Here is a 17,831-nt window from a genome sequence, read left to right as displayed (position 1 = left end):
ATCATATAGTAAATAGAAAGCAAAGTCTATACAGAAGCATTACTCATTAGGATTGCAGATGACAAAGAAAAATGCTCCCAAGTTAGATATTATATATAATGTGACCCTTATATTAATTTCATGTTCCATCATAAAAACATTGTATACTCTATACAAAGATCTATTGTATATACTGCTCTGCTTTTATCAAAGACAATTAGTTAAGGTAAATGACCTTTTGCTTTTGCATGGCTACATAAAGCACAGAGGTCCTGTAAATTTTATCTTTTTTTTTTTCCTTTTAAAATCAAAAGCGACATAACAAAAAGAAACCGGTAGAAAATTAGATCATAGAGATAAATTTCTCCCTCATAAACATTTATTCTTGAATTAATTTTCATCTTTTTTCTTCATTCCTTTTTATTGCTTGAAAAAAGAGTGAGCGCGTTATGCTTACCATTCATCAGTAAGCATAGCATTTTCTTAAACTTCATGCAGGGCATATAGTGTGGAGGTAGAGAAGGCAGGCTCTTCTCAGACCATTTGAATCAGAATTGAGTGAGTTTTGTAGGCTTGAGGGCTTGAGCTTGAGACCTTCCATTGCACAAATTGTGAAACTTGCAAAAAAAGACATACGCAGACGATTTCGCAATACGCACATACCGAATGCTACTAATTATCGCCTATACATTCACATGAACACATGATGTTAGAAAGATTCAGAATAAACGGAATAAAATATGACATGAAAGCATGAAATAATTGAAATTAATTCACTCGTCCAACAAACTGAACTTTGATAATGTTTTTCTTTTTGTACCCTACACTACTAGTACCTCACACGGATATATTAAGTATACGCGGGCGTATACAACACCCAGAAAGACTTCAGATAGACTTATCTTGTATTATACCGGTAGATATAGAATCATTTTCTGAATTAATTTAAGGTCGTCTGTCCATTTGTCAGTCCTGCACTTTTTATGTTCGCCCTACAGGCCGCAATTTTCGAGATATTTTGGTGAAATATCTTACACTGACATTTTTCGACATCAAGGGCAAACGCTATTGAAAATGCTTTGAATAGAATCACTTGCTCGAGCACTACCCGTCGGCCGTCATATTTTGAGAAGTCGTTAAATGTATGACCACAGTAAGCAAAGTGTTGTAGGTTATTCTATGGCGGGCTGTAATCCCCTATAACTTGTTATAACGTGAAAAATCAACAACAACGCAACAACGTTTGGAGACGACAGTACGATAATGGATAGTTTACGTCGTTTTTCTTGCCCTTTATCAAATTTTGCTACAATTATAAATAACTTTTCATCAGGCTTCATACACTTTCTTTACATCCTTATATAAATATATAGATGTTTATATACATATATATATATAAGAGAGATGAGTTTCAAATATAAATCTATGTAAGCACAATAAATTATTTATATACATTTTGTTTCTGTGCTGCGACTACAAACTATATACCGTCTGCACTAATGTTTTCTGAAAATTTTCCTTTTTTTTTTAATTATTCGAAGTTTTACTTAATTTTTACATATTCTGGAAAGATATTGTTATAGTTTTCGAAAACACAAATTTGCCGTACACACGCACAAATGATTTCATGAAGTTTCCAAACATATTTTCATCGTTAATTACATGCTTGCATATATTTCGCTTTGTAACTAAATATTTTTTGTTATATGTTTTCCTTGATATGAAATGTAAACTTATTTACACCGATTCTTATCGTTAAATTGCTTGTACAAGCTTTTTATTAATTAAAATTATTATAAATAATTCATCGGTATTGCTTTCATAAAGTTTACTGCAGTTCTCTTAGCCAAAAGCTTCTGTTTATGTAGCGTTATCTTAACTTAAATGGTTTTAGATGTGTTTGGCGTTTTTATTGTAAAATTCGAGATTTTCTAAGGTGCATAAAAAATCTGTATACATATGTAGAGGATTGTACGCACTAACGATGGTACAAATATCTTCTTTTTTTTTTGTAATCGGGCAGGATTAAGTACAGAGGAAAGGAAGAGCGGAAAAGCATGTTCGCATATGAATAAGTGGAATCTTGCACACACTACAGAGGTCAGTTTCTTTCTTTTGGCAGTCATTCTAGGAATCTCTAGAGAGCTAGAGGTGATCAAGCAGGATTAGTAAAACGCCAGTAATATATATATATATCAAATTTCGATTTGAAAGTGGATACATGTAGAAAAAAAAAAGTAAAACTACACCGCCAGTGCCTTTCATTTTTTGTTCTAGGCCTTTCACTTTGGACACGCTCATATAGTATCATAATAAATAATTCCCCGCAATGAGTAAATGGATAATTGTTGAAAATTATCGAATTTATGTGAACTCCGTTTGCTTGAACAATCCTTGAAGAATACTATCCATCCATTTATTTATTTATTCATGTGCATGATTTTTTACGTGATTAATTCGTTTCAATTCCTCATTCTAAGCAAAAAAATATTATTAATTGAAGACTCTGGCCATTTCGAATGCAATGAAATACTCGCCGTACCTACTATTTCTCGTCATTCTTATGAAACAATCTGAACAGTCTTTCTTTAAAGACTAGGTTTTCTTTCTAAATAAACAATTTTTCGACTATCTACAACCGCAAAAATGGGTATGTATACACGTATGCTAATCCTTCTAGAGCTTAACCGATAGTTTTCAATGCACTTTACAAAACGTAAGCAAGTACCGAAAGTTTGCCCTTCCGTCGGCAATTCATTGTAATGTATAACAAAAAAATCTTTTAAGTGTGCATGTATTCTTTTACACTTGAGGAGCCTAACATTTTAAGTTAATATCATTTGTCTATCCAAACATTTACTCATGTATATGGTAGGGAAATATCTTGAGCTAGTGCAGTACGCTTTGAGTTTACGATTACAATCGAAAAATAGCTGAAAGTACAGTTCTTCTAGTGTATGTATAGGTTTTTTAGGTACTCGAAAGCCAACACAAACATAAGCACACATATTTATATATATATATATTTATATATATGTATATATATATATATATATATACATAAATGTACGCACATATAGTAAAGCTTATGAAAATTTTCTACTACAAGCACCATTTCAGCTCAAGTTTTATTTTACTTTTTTATTCATAAAGTCTTATAACATTTTCTTTGCTTTGTTATGGTAACGTATTGAACTTCCTTTAATTGATGGGTATTCATTATTCGTCCTCGAGCGTTTAATGCTTTTTCTGCTTTTATTTAAAATATAAAATCAATTTCATGCTTAAAACTTTCTACAGCAAAACACTTCCTGTTGACATAGAAAAACACTATTTTTCAAACCTATATATATGTTTACCAAAAACTTAAATGAAATAAAATCACTTGTTCACATGAAATGCACAAAAACACAAAACAAACAAAAAAAAAAAAAGCAAAATTCAAAATATTCAATAAAACTACACTACTATATATATATATATATATATATATACATTGATCCATATATTCAGATTCACAAAAACGTAAACACCACACACAAAACTTTTATAAGGTGCCTAAAGAAAAAGGCAACAGAACATAGTACAATACACAAAACAAGAGTTTTCAATATAAAATTGCAAAAATTTGCACAAGAACACAATATAAAATTATATATGGTTTTAACAAACAAAAAACAAAAAAAAATATGAAAAAATAAAAATAATAATAATAATAAAATAAAACGAGCAAACCCTTATTATACTGTGCACTTACACCGAATCTCAGAAGACCTACCTCTAGCTAAGTTGTTAACAATAACATGCAAGCTAAACAAGCATTAGCATCGCATGGCATAATTAGTGTACAGACTTTTCTGCTTCTGCTTATTTTACAAGAAGAGATAAAACTCGCCGTTTGTTATATAGGAAAATCGATGACAGTAACCTGCTATGCAAGCGTAAGAATTCTTTATTCTGCTTTTGCACCCGACATAAAAATGCTGTAAATGTAACAGGGAATGTTATTGTAAACAACTTGCCATGGACGGACATGAATATGCCTTAGCCGGTAAAGGACCTCCGCCTTTTCACTCTGATCGTACAAGTGTACATACAGTCCATGATCACGGCTTTTTTTTTTATTTTTGTCTGCTGCAAGCATTTGACATATCTAATATGCCCCTTGTGGTGGTTATAAATATGTATGCGCAACAACAAGAATCCAAAAAAAAACAAAAAAAAAAAAAATAGAAAAACCATAAATACATGCACAAACTAAAATATAACAACTGAATAACTTGAACGAGTAAAAATAGTTTATATATAAGATTTTTTTTTTTTTCTTTTTTTAAATTTTTTATTCGGTATTTATGCTTTTTCTTCAGGAAACGACAAATGCAACAAATGTTTCATTCAGTACGAAACAAAACCACACGTTCATTTGAAATTTTAATAAAATATATAGCACACACAACTAGCCAAACAGAGAGAGGCAGAGAGAGAGAGAGAGAGAGAGAGAGAAAGAGAGTGAAAGAGGGAGAGATAGAAAAAGAAACGAAGGAAAATACCTGAAAAACACATTTTAACTTTTAAACAAAAAAATATGTAAAACTTTAAATAAAAATTCCAAAAGTGGAAAATTATATATAAGAAAATATTTTATAAATCGATTCTCTTCTTATATGCATACGATTCCAAATGAAAACTTTAAGCATTTTTTAGTTAGAAAATAAAAAAAAATTCTTTACAGTGGAATCTCCTTAATATCAGCTAGAATTTTTTCTTCCCATTGTAATTGCAAAAGAACGAAAAGTTTGCTTCCCTAAGCCTTAATCTTAGCTAATTTTCAAAGCACTTCGAAGCGCGTCGAGCTGCCTTCGACGCCATTACTGCCATGCAGTACGAAGTCCTTATTGACTTATCTTGAGAGTATGTTGTCAACCCTTAGTGGATTAATGCAGCATTAATCTATCATTTACTCGATCTAAAGTAGCGCACATTGGGGCAAAAATTTTGATCTTTTGATAAATTTTCAAGTCAAAGTAACCTTCGACCCGTTAAAGATTAATGGTACAGACTTTATGTGTAAGTAAACTTGCAAAGATATGTTTTTTATCGAAGACAATCAATCGATCATATCCTGGGATACCGACCTGCTGCAAAAATAAATTTGTTATGCACACTTTGAAACCATCCAAACACCTTGCAACAGATTGTTCATCAGAGGAGGGATATGCTCAGTGTCAACTATTCGGAAGTCTTTCCTTCCTAAATCCAAAACCCTTGCCTATCGTGTATTAATCAGGACGGAAATATATATAAATGTTCTAAAGGTTTATAAATCAAAGGACAACTCTATTTGAAAGATAAGACGAGGCTTTGATCGTTATTACTGAGTAGGCACTTTTGTTTCTTTTCATTTCTTAGATGCCGCGACTGTTTTCGATTTTGATGATAAAAGAGGAAGGGCAGTAATACAAAGAAATGAATAGACTTCAAGTCTTAAATAAGACCACAACGGCAAAGTCGCTGCATGGCTTTCTAAAGCGGCCTTACCTCTATCTAGAGATAATTATCGAGCCCTTTAACCGGTACGCCTAACGTTTACGAGTCTTATCAAGAAAGTTTTAAGGTTAGCTTGTACCGAAATATTCTTTCCTCCTCCTACCATCTGTCTCTCTCTCGCTCTCTTCACTTGACAAAATCTACATTTCATAATCTTGGACTTATCTGGTATATAATTCCATCTTCGACCTCGAAAGGAATATGAATTTTCTTAGCCTTCGACTTAACAATCATCTCATTATATTGAAAATCTTATATTAAACAATTTTTCATTTAATTTTCTAACAGATATTACAATTCTTCAACATATTATTACAAATTTTTAGGCAATTTTGTGCTATTGTGGCGTCGTGGTATTAATGTGCTGACAGCCTCGAACATAATGGTGACAAGAGATGAACGCATAAGACTGATAGATGGCTACAATTTGGAAATATCGGATCTAGAGCCACAAGACGCCGGCGACTATGTATGTCAAATAAGTGATAAAATAAATCGTGATCAAGTACATACCGTCGAAATTTTAGGTAAGTGAATTTGCCAATATCTCATTTACTGCTTTATTTAAATTTATGAAATTTTTTAGATATAAACAAATTTTTATTTTTATAATTATTTTAGTGCCACCTAGCGTAAGAGCTACTCCCACCTCTGGTCAATTACAAGCTCGAAAAGGTGGCCCCGTTACACTGGAGTGTAAAGGCTCCGGAAATCCGGTGCCTTCGATATACTGGACGAAAAAGGTTTGTTCTAGAAGAGCTTCTTTTCAATAAGTTAATTAATTATCTTATTAAAGATACGATTTAGTTCTCTTTGAATATTCAATCCGTTGCATTATTTCCGTTGCCTATTGAATTCCCACTCGCGTCTCTGGAATTTCCAAGCCATGCGGCTTTCAATTCGCGATGGCATATTGCAAAGTAAACCAAAACATCCCCCCCCCCATGCCAAGGAATGAATATGATGAGACAACATTTCTTTGGCAAATCGTTTCTTTCTGAATCTGATGAAATTTGTATTGTCCCAGCGAGAGTTTGAAACTTAAGTCAATTTTATATCTTTGTTTTCTTATGCGTGATGTGTTCAAAAAAAAGGTGACTTTTCAAATTTCGTGACCTATGTAAACTATCGATATTCGAATTTTCATTTTTCCTTATGTGGGCACACATGTCCCCAACGTATGTTGACTTTATCAGCCATTTTACATTTTTAGTTTTTTTTTTTTCTTTTTTGACAAATAGAAATTGGACGTAGTTTGATGTGCTTTCTTTGTGAGAAATGAAGTAAAACGCCCAACATCACTTAAAATTGTGGCATTTGGTCAATCTTCTTTGAGCTGAATATAGGTTTGTCAGTTGTACCGACGTTGAAACAGCCAAGAATATTGTTAAGGAAAATCGTCGAATCGTCGAATCCACTATTGCAGTAGTTCCTGAGGATGCTGACGGTTGGTTCATGCCGCGCATTTTTTGTTGGATGTCCTGAACATGTAACGTGTAGTAACGAAGCTTGTACCGAAATTGCTCTATTTTGACCAAAAGAATCAATCTATGAACATAGCTCAGGAACTATGGCGGCAACAATGATCCAGATTTGTTAAAAAGCGTCATAACTGGTGGCGAAATATGGACAAGCAAACTCCAACCATCCCAATAGTAACGGCTACAAGAGCCAAGACTGGAAGAAGCACATCAAGTTTGATCAAAGATAAAGATCTTGCTCACTGTTTTCTTCGATTCCATCATGCAAGTTCACGCGACTTCTTGCCGGAAGTTCGTACGGCCAATAAGGTCTTTGAAGTTATACGCCAGCAATATGAAAAAAAAAAACGTCTTGAGTTGTGGAAGAATCAGTCACGGATGTTGCACGAAGATAATGCCCCAGCTATTGTTTTGTCGTAGTTTTTCCTAGACCCCTGCGATTTTTTTCCATGAACGAGATAAAGACCGCATTGCTCAAAGAACTAAAGGCCATACCAAAAAAACTATATCGAGCATTGGAAAAAGCGCTGGCACAAGTATATTGTACATAAGGGGGAATACTTTGAGGGGTACAAAATAGATAGTTATGAGTAAATATATATTTTTCAAGAAAAATAAAAGACGCTTTTTCTAAACATAATACTTATTCTTCATACATATATTTATATATATGAACTATCCTTTAAAGCTTCCTACATGGAGGTCTCACCAGAAGAAGCGTTGAGATGTAATAGACTAAGTAATGCGAAACGTCCATCAAATCAAAATTATCTCGTTTTTCTGCATCATCCTCTGCCTTCCGTTTTCTCACCGCATTTTCTATTGCATAAACTTTGGAGCACCGTCCACATCTCTTGAAGAAGAACTTATTAGTTTATTTCATCTAAAATTTGTTTTCGTTTATCGAAGAATTTCCGGCAATTTTAAAAGTCTTTGAATCGAACTGTTTAAAAGGAGAAAAAATACCTTTAGACACGAACAGATTTTTCTCATTTGTGTATGCGAACAATATAAAATTCCTAAAGAGCTTATGACGCAACTACAAGGATGGATGAAATTTCAATTCAATGGTGGTGTTGGTTGTGTGATAGGATTTCGAACAAAAGCTTTGGCTATGTAATCAACCTAGCGGAATGGGCTCTTTATTTTCTTACGTATACGTACTAACTATAATAATATTGCATTATTCGTATTGATCTCTTGGAGTATTACAAGCATAATTTCGTGCTTTACGGCTTTCCAAATGGCCTTTAATAGCAATTACGTGCATATAAACATACGAATTTATGCAATAGTAATTGCAAGGGTATGCTTATGTAAGTGCAAAAACACGCACACATGTCTATATATATATATATTGTAGGTAAATTGCGTAGGCGTTAACAAAAGGCTGCTCCTTAAGAGTACCTTTAGTGCTTCTTCAGATGCTTCTCGACAATGCCGTGGTTAATATTTCTATTGAAGGATTAAACTGTCGCAGAAATTATACGAGTGTGTTAAACGAGTTGTGAAACCTTCGAGACCAATTATTGAAGCACATTCTAAATTACCTCGAAAAATCACTTTAATTCACTATCCCACTGCACGAATAACAGTAATACATATGTAAATCGATTGAAAAATCCCTACTCTTATATATACATATATATATATATATACATATATGAAATATGGTGCGTATGTATGACGATTATATAAGTGAATGGTAATAACATGCTATACGTTCAGCTGAGTACAAAGGGACTATTGTTGTATATCATTACGGTGATCCTTCTTTACTCGGCAAACAAAGGTTATTATTAAACGTATATGCAACAAAGCTAAAGATACTCTAGCTTTGGTGTCTATTGTCTGTATGTATATATGTGAAATTGCGATTTCTACGCATTACACATCTATGCACTACTTACATATAACTCGATTGTGTTCATATGTTTGTTAAAGTAATTTTATATATCTCACAACAATTATTCAGTTAGCATTCAGTGTTAGGATTCTTGTATACGTTCTACTCAATGATTATTTGTATGTGTGTTTTGGAAACATTGTCTTATGTTTATATATATATATATATATATAAATGTATATATTTGCGTGTATCTAAATGTATGTATATGCATGCATATGTATAGATATATATACATACATATATATATATATATATGTATGTATATGTATGCGTATGCGTATGCGTATGCGTATGCGTGTGTAAGCTCTGATGTCCTCAATCCGTCTGTCAACACCTGATGTTTATCTACATATACACATTTGTCTGCATAGTAATAATTTTCTCGGACATGTTTTGTTCTTTTATTTACTACACACTTTAGGATTTTAATCAAGATAAACAACCACATATGTACGTATTTAGAAAGTTTACCTAATTGTTTTCAGAAATCATTTTTATTCTTTATTCTTTAAAAAGCATATATATGTTATTACCTTAATTTCAAAAGGGGTAGAATAACACGAATCTACATTTTTTTCTTCCAGAATATAGACTACAGTTATTTATTTACTTTGAAGACGATTTAAAAGAATGGCTTCTGCTTTTTAATATTTTTCAGGATAAATTTTTTTTTCTAGTATTTTAAGGTATAGTTAGTTAATAAACTCGTTAAATATTATGATTCATACCCCTAGGAATCTAACAGTTGGTGCTGTCGAATACAGGGACGCACGTTCGGAAATACCTGAGTACGTCTGCGAGCCTAATAGACTATTTGCACCCTGATAAGGCAGCGTGTGTTCTTAAATACTTGAATGGACCAAGTGGAATGGACCAAGTAGTTTATTCATCCCTGAGAAGTCAAGCATTATACTTGAATCTGTGGGCGCAGTAAACCTTGCGCTCCCGCATAAATCCCTTTGTGCTCTTGAAATCCCGAATGCGTCTGTGCACCTTGTAAACTATTTATTACCGGGTAGGACTACTTGCGTCCTTCTTTACTAGGATGCGTCTCTTGACCCAGTTGTGCACCTGGTAAATTTTATGCCCCTATGTTAATCTTTCATTGATTTGCTCTTAACTATCGCAATGCATCTGTAGGCTTTCTAATTTTGTACTTCTTCAGTATTTCTCCACATCGGTGGCGGAGATGAACCTAAAGTTAATATCAAATTTGCATTTACGACTTAAGAAATTAATACCGCATTAAAGAATTCATTAATCTTGCATGTTTGCGTGGGTTCTTCAGTGCGATTCACAGGACACACTATTGTAGTTTGTACACACAGCAGTTTTGAAGCTATTCTTACCGTTGGCCTGGGCCTGAAATGGGCATTAAGTCCATATCTCTATCAGAACCTTCCAATTGTGCCCTTACTTCTTTGAGATAAATTTCTGCATGCCATAATTTGCGAATCTCCCATAGCTGACTGCAACAGGAAAAATAGTTTTTACTATTGAAAAATTAATTAAAAATGATACCATAATTAATTCAACGAATATAGGTTTATCCTAATAAAAGATTTTATCTAAATTTATTCAAAATAATATTCAATATCACTTGATTTAATTTTCTGCATTACTTTACTCTTTGGTTTCAATGATTTAAAACGAGCTGTCACTATCTTCCAACTGTTTAAGGCAAGTGCTGCGACTTCGTTAAAAGGTATACATCATCAAGTTGAAAAACCGAAAGGGCAAATATTACGACGTATACCCGGGAAAATATAATTTAAAGTATCGTTTTTCAAATCGATGGATTCACAGATGTTTCAGTTATTCACGTATTAAATAACAATACATAGAAATGGATGCGAAATGAAGAAAAGAAATTAACTTGATGTTTGCTGTATGGGTGGCACGTTTCTTGGGAAATTATCACAGCAGCCAGGTTCCCTCGAACACTAGCCAATAGAAATATAAATAAGTAATTGGATAATAGTTGCATAACAGCACTTTCATAATTAATTTGCGAAAGCAAGCAGATAGGTTATACGAGATTATCAATTGTAAAGACTAAAAATCCCTCGTCTGTATAGGTATTCTTCTGTCTGATAAATTTGCTGCCTTTAGCTCGTTGGACTACCCAGGCGTTCAGCCGTTAGTACTACGCTAAATTTACTTACTTCGCGGTCTCTCTCCTATTCGGGAAAATTTAGACAAATGAAACATATAATTCCTGAAAGACTATCTCAATATTTATTTAATTAGATCGGATTAAAAGTTACAAGATTTATATCGTATCTTGCCTTAACTAAGTAGCTTACCCTTCCTACAGACGAAGAGTGCATCTCCTAGACTCTACACTGTTCTTCCATAGACCGTTCATCCTACAGTCAAACGTCACAGTCACCCCAGTCTAGATCTCCTACTTTCACCTTTTCTTATCAGGATGGCTCCTCTATTGCATAGATTACAGATTCCTCCGGATTCCTTAAAACGTAACTTCTCAGCAAGGTGGCTATCAGAAAAGAGAAAGAGGAAATGCGGTCGCTATTTGCTCTATACCTTCTTGTCAAGATCAGCGTTATCAATGGTCTCGTAATCAAATTTGAAAACAGCCGACCTGGTTTCGAATATGATAACCCCTTTCGGTTTTAAGTCCAGTCGTATAACATCCTATACTCAGGCTATCCCTGACGACTTTATCGACTCTATTGAAACCCTAATGCTAATAGAATATAATAGGTTATAATCTTTACCTATATACTCATATATAATGCAATATGTACATACGTAGCTATACATTAAGAGTAAAGTAATAAGGAAAAGTATTCTATCTAGAACAAGGAAAAATACAATATTTATAATAAGGAATACACACTAGTTACCGTATTTGTAATGGGGAAAAATTTAAGGTTGAAGATATGGAAATAAAGTATCTCTAAAGGAGGCCAATATAATATTTGGTCTATGACCAACACATTCAAGGTGTGAGACCAAAATGACACTGGCACTTTGGTCCTCACACAATGTTATAAACAGCATTCCAGACAATCAACCATTTTTAAAGTTTCGATATTAAAAGTGAATGAAAGTAAACTGAAAGCTTTAACAAATATGTTATATGTTATCCCTGGATCAAAATGAATTTTTACCTATTTTAAGCTTTGACTGCTTGTAAAAGTTATTCTAGACTGCGTTATAAAATTGTTCGAAGCAATTATTCGACCTTAACAAGTATTATGTATTTTGACTATTAAAGAGATTGATATAGATTTTTAAAAGGTTTTTAATGATGTAGTTCTTCACTGGGCAAATTATACTTTTGAACTAAATATGTTATCAATGCATTCTCCTTAAGTAAACGAATAATATTTCCAATGCATAGCCATGATGCAATTTCATTTTCCTTCATTCGGATTAAACGAAAATTCTCTTTTTTGTTTTGCAATGAATTCTGTTTATTAATTAAAAACTTATGCAAGCTTTATAGTCTCTCCCTTACGAGTTGTGTATTTTCCAAATGTGTTGTTTGCTAAGATTTGCATTAAATACCAAACGAGAAAAAAATTGTGACTCTTTTATGTTTAGCTTTGCATTTTACCTGTTCCTTGGAAATTTATACTTGAACTAAGCATAATAAAGTACAATGTTTAACGCTATCGATGGGAAAGTAAATTACATCTTCGATTAGTTCACCAATAAAATAAATCTCTACAACTACCAGTGTAGATATGCATTAAATGTGGCTATTCATATGAAACATTCAAAGTTATGCAAAGGAAACGCCATACAATCTGCATATGTATGTGGTGTCGAATTTGTCGGTCGGTCGCTTCACAATTAGGGCAATGGTCTGCAATATTTATGCATTAGCTTAAGTGTCGAGTATTAAAGATTCAGTCTAAGATTCTCTTACTTATCTGAATTTTTCCTGGCACACCAATGATAACTTGTATTGTTACAACTTGGTGTAGAGTGGACTTGTGCACAAAAACTGGGCACACATCTAATCGTGGATTTATTTACGCACACAGAGCTAATACAAGTAATGCCCCGCTATTGAAAAGCATAAAGGTATTGTTCCTCCGCCGATCAAGCTAATTAATGTAAGACTGCATTCTTCATTATCAGTCCTTCTAAACAGAATAGGAACAGAAGGGATTAACTGAAATACGAATGATTTCTTATTTTAAAACTTTAATAACTCAATACATACATGTTTGGTAAATGTAAACAAGTGATTACCGTTTTCTAAAAATCAAAAGAGTAAGGACATAACCGATCATTAGACACCCTACCCCACTTCGCTTTGTGCAATTATATTGGCTATAACACACCGCCAGTTACACATTGTTTCCAAGCAAAAACATACTTTTCGTGAAAGCCTGCATATTGGAAGGAGCCCAAGGCAACACATGGTGTGATCCAAATTTTGCAAACTTATGAACAATTTTATTATTTTTCAGACTCCGGCGTAAAAACAAGAAAATAGACTTTCTCCCCATATAAGAGCTTGCTATTCACGATAACCACTATGCACGCTAGGGTTTAGAGAATGTATCTATGTGAACCAAATACCCTACCGTTAATATTTTTGCTAAATTATTACTATGGACAAATTTTCAAGATAAAATATTGAAAACTAAACCTTTTTCTAAAGGGCTTACCTTTCGTGAGAAACTTTATGTGGAGTGGAATGCAAGAAATGTGGTTCGACACTTTGATCCACTTCGTCCCATTTATGTGGGAACGGATTTTCATCATCAAATTTAAACAATTACGCTTCTTTACGATGTAAGAGTTTACATTTCCTGACAACCAGTATATGCGGTGGCATCCAAAAAATAGACTCATATGGTTCAAATTCGGTAACATTGACTTCTGTGGTAATCTACTATTACGAATTAATTTTCATCATGAAATATTGGAAATTGTACTTTTTATCTTATAGGGACTTAGTTTTTGTAGGATGAGAAGCTGGTCGAAAAAATTGCCTCTGCCGAACCAAATTTTTCATACCAAGTTCGAATGTCGAAGTACTGTTACATAGCGAGTTTTATCGAGAAATTTTGAATATTGCATTTTTTCTCGACTTAACGACTTTTCAAAATAAGCCATTAGATGAGGAGTGGGCGGAAAAAGTGGTCCAAGCCGAATCATTTTCAATAGCTTTCGTTCTCGGGTCAAAGCACGTCGGTGTACTAAATTTCAGGAAAAAATCTCTTAAATCTCAAGAGCTGTAGGTTGAATACAAACACACTTTCTTTATCAATCGGTCTAATAAAAGCTTTTATGGACAGTCGTATATTAATCAAAGTATCAGCTATCAACTTCAAATACAAAATAAAATTTTAATAATGGGTTCATGCAAGTATTTTGATCAGTGAAATATACTGGCAAACATAATAAACTAATGGGAAGTTCCAATGAACATAAAGTTTAACTTTGATGATTTTGACTTTTCTCTGCCTAAAATAATAATTTTCCAGTTACTATTATTGAGTTATTTAGTGTACGCGGATGTTAGTTATGGAAAGCTTAAAATTGACGTCCATGACATTTCTTGTTTGATTTGGAGAAATCTGTTGCAGAAGGCCATGAAATCCTTTCAGAGACTTACAGTGATGCAAGTCCATCATTTTCCAATTGTCTGGTTTGGTTTCAGCAGTCTAAAAGTCGTGATTTTCATGTCAATGACAAAGAACGATCGGGAAGACGAAAACAGTTCGAAAGCCATGAGTTGCACAAGTTGCTAAACGAAAATCCAGTTGCAACTCTCAAAGAACTATAAAAAAGCTTAGTTACTGATGAATAAACTATTTCTAGATTAATAAATGCGATAGGAAAGATCCAAAGGTAGGGAAAATGGCTACCGTACTGAGAGCAAATGCCATTTCGAACCGCGTTTATATTGCTTGCTAGGGAAAAAAATAAGACTTTTCGTGGCGTTTGCTGTGACTGGCGGGAAGAAAAATGGGTTTACTAAGACAATTCCAAATGCTAAAAATCATAGGGTAGTCTAGGAGAATCCTCCATATCGACATCGAAGCGGAATATTCATGACCACGCATACATTTGCTGTGTATATGATGGGATCAGCGAGGTGTCGTTAATTACGAGCTGCTAAAAACGAATGAAACTGTTACTGCCGATGTCTACCGATGTTAATTGAAAAGAATTGGATGATAGCTGTCAGCAAACGCAAAGTTATCCTCTTGCATGACAGTGCTCGGCCAAACTCTACAAGGCTTGTGCAGGATACACTGTTGCACCTCGAATGCCCCATCTAACGTACTCAGTCGACAAAGCGCCTTTTGATTACCACTTGTTCAAATCGATACAGCACGACTTGCCTGGCACGCGGTTTCGAAATGCTGATGAAGTGCGAAAATAAGTCAATGATTGGATCTTTGCCAAGCTAATATCGTTCTTTCGACACGGTATCGTCTATGTTGCTAGAAAGATGGAAAAAAATTAAAAAGTTGAAACTTTCGAATTTACAGTAAATAAATAAATTTCGGGTTGAATCTGTTAAGGAGTAAACTAACTAAGCTCACATTTAAACGATCTCTCCCTCTCTCAATGTTGGCAAAAAGAAATTATTCGGAAAATCCGGAAATCTTTGTAAAATTTATGCACATCACGTAACCGTATTTCTATTATTTTATTGTTTTATTTTATTGTTTTCTAATAGCTCGTTAAATAGTAAAGTATTCTCCAAAGAGTTTAACGTTATATCGAATTCTTGCATTACAATATATATATCTCTATAGGTTAAAAAAGAATTTTCTCGCTTTCATCTAAAAGAACAAAAAAAAAACAAAAAAAAAAGAAAAAGAAAGAACGTAACAAGAAAATTACGCTTTCATTGCAATTTTCCAAAGTCATAAATTTCTGTTCACAACCCAGACGTGTAAAGATGAAAATGGCATGATAAAGTACTCTATATATGCATACGACCATGTGTATATGTTTGTGTGCTTGCCTGATTCCATTTAATCATCATAAACAGTAAAAGAGAACAGCAACTGGTAAACGATTAAATGCACAAACGAAAAGTCAGGTATCGCAGATGTGTATGCACACATATATATATATATATATTTATGTATACATTAGTAAACGTAAATGCATACACATATGAATGCAATTTGAACTATAGCACAGAGTAGAATGCTGCGACTGACCTACTTGATCAATAACCTTTATGAAAGGCTTGAAGGCGATGGAATGTACTTTCCGTTGAAATTCTCTTTCTCTCTATATATATATATACATATGTATGTATGTATATATATATATATATATATATATGTATCGTGCCCCTTTCTATCTAACTAAAACTTATCTCGGCGTGTTCGTGTGTATGTGTGTGTGTGTGTATGCTTTTCGCTTTTATTTCTTATAGAAGCGTGTGTATGTACTTTGAGTTTAATGTAAACTAATACCGTATACTTACGCCACTAAATCACTGTCATCAATGAACTGGTACCAAAATGTCAATTGAGTCAATATGTCATAGGGTACATACACATACAAATACTAACGCGATCCCCAAGGATACGCATTTAGTTGAATACCGACAAAAACTAAAGCACAAGAATGTAAGGTGTGGTAAAGCACGGAAATATGTGTACACACACACATACGCACACTAATACTTTTATAACCATTATAAATATAAGATTCATATAGATTTTTATAATTTATCAAAAAAGTCTTGAGCTTTTTGTTTCGGATATATAACTAATTTTGCAATATAAGCCAACCTCACCGTGCAAATTTATGCCGGGCGTCTTGCACGAATTGACTTCTATGTGAGCAAAAATTATTATAAGTTCTTTTACTGACGCGCCACATGCTTCATAAATCTGACTCTAAAAATTCCTATCAGGGCTTACTAAAGCATAATAAGTTTGAGGTAAAAAATTCGAGAATAAACCGACAATATCTGGCAAATGGTGTGTTAGCGATGAGAAAAGCTGGGCTTTGAATTTCGGGAAGCTTTCCTTAACCATCATCTTACACTTAGGCTCTGCCCTGTGTTATCGATAAATGAAGCAAAGCAAATTAAAGTATCTGGTAACTCGGGAAAGTAGACTGAAATATATAGAATATATAGAGCCAATGGCTATAGAACAAAATGAGGGAAAGTTTTAATGCATCCGTCGTGTAATAATCCAGATATCGCCTCTTCGGGTTGTGGGCTGTACCTTTTAGGCATTCTAAGTTAGGCTTCATGCGAAATAGACTTATGGCATCATAAGCAAGCATTCTTTGATCAGAGCATCCGGAAGCCCAGAAAACCAAAATTGCAATAAAAGACAGTAAAGGCTATCAAACAAACGGGTATGCGTGAGTAAATGCATCGGTTCTAATAACAACAAATGTACTCCTAATTTTTTCATTTTTTCAATTTGGCAGGCTTAATACTTTTTAGATAATCAATAGATAGAATTACATAAGCATATGTAAATTTAAAAGGCGAAAAAAGAGAATTGCGTATATGATGATAATAAACCGGAGCCAAGCACAAGAGCAACAATCAATTTTGGTCGAATCTCTTATACCGTTCTTTGCTACTGGCTTAAGGCCGATTTCTCAAAATAATTTTATACACAAAATTTTATTACTATTGCACGTTATTTCTTAAATGTTTTCTGCTTAGTTAAGTTATTTTGCTGAGCACTACACAAGAGTTGACAGTTTGAAGACACCGCTTGACATTGTTCGTAACTAAGTCGTTAAGCACTAACATTACTTAAATATCGTACACATACACACAAGAGTTATAAGACGAGAGTAAAAAAGTTAGTAAGAGGATAAGCATTTCTCCGCTTGCATGCAGGTCCCTACGCGCCCCATGTACTTGTGAATGAGTGGGGTACACGTGAACGGTGATCGTTTATGTTTGCCGGTATCATATGGAA

At 33.6% G+C, this 17,831-nt stretch overlaps 1 protein-coding gene across 2 annotated transcripts in view; it reads left to right on the top strand.

Moving 5' to 3' along the window:
* Window positions 1–17,831, top strand: part of LOC119641961 (hemicentin-1) — a 257,082-nt gene that overhangs the window by 217,358 nt on the left and 21,893 nt on the right. For both annotated transcript variants that reach the window (XM_038040896.1, XM_038040897.1), the window contains 2 exons: window positions 5,853–6,053; window positions 6,148–6,269. In XM_038040896.1, coding sequence (XP_037896824.1) covers window positions 5,853–6,053; window positions 6,148–6,269 — 323 coding nt within the window. The remainder of the gene's footprint in view (window positions 1–5,852; window positions 6,054–6,147; window positions 6,270–17,831) is intronic.

Source organism: Glossina fuscipes, unplaced genomic scaffold (assembly GCF_014805625.2).
Source record: "Glossina fuscipes isolate IAEA_lab_2018 unplaced genomic scaffold, Yale_Gfus_2 197, whole genome shotgun sequence".
NCBI classification, from domain to species: domain Eukaryota; kingdom Metazoa; phylum Arthropoda; class Insecta; order Diptera; family Glossinidae; genus Glossina; species Glossina fuscipes.
Note: the sequence above shows the minus strand (reverse complement) of the source record. Positions and strands in the feature narration are given on the sequence as shown.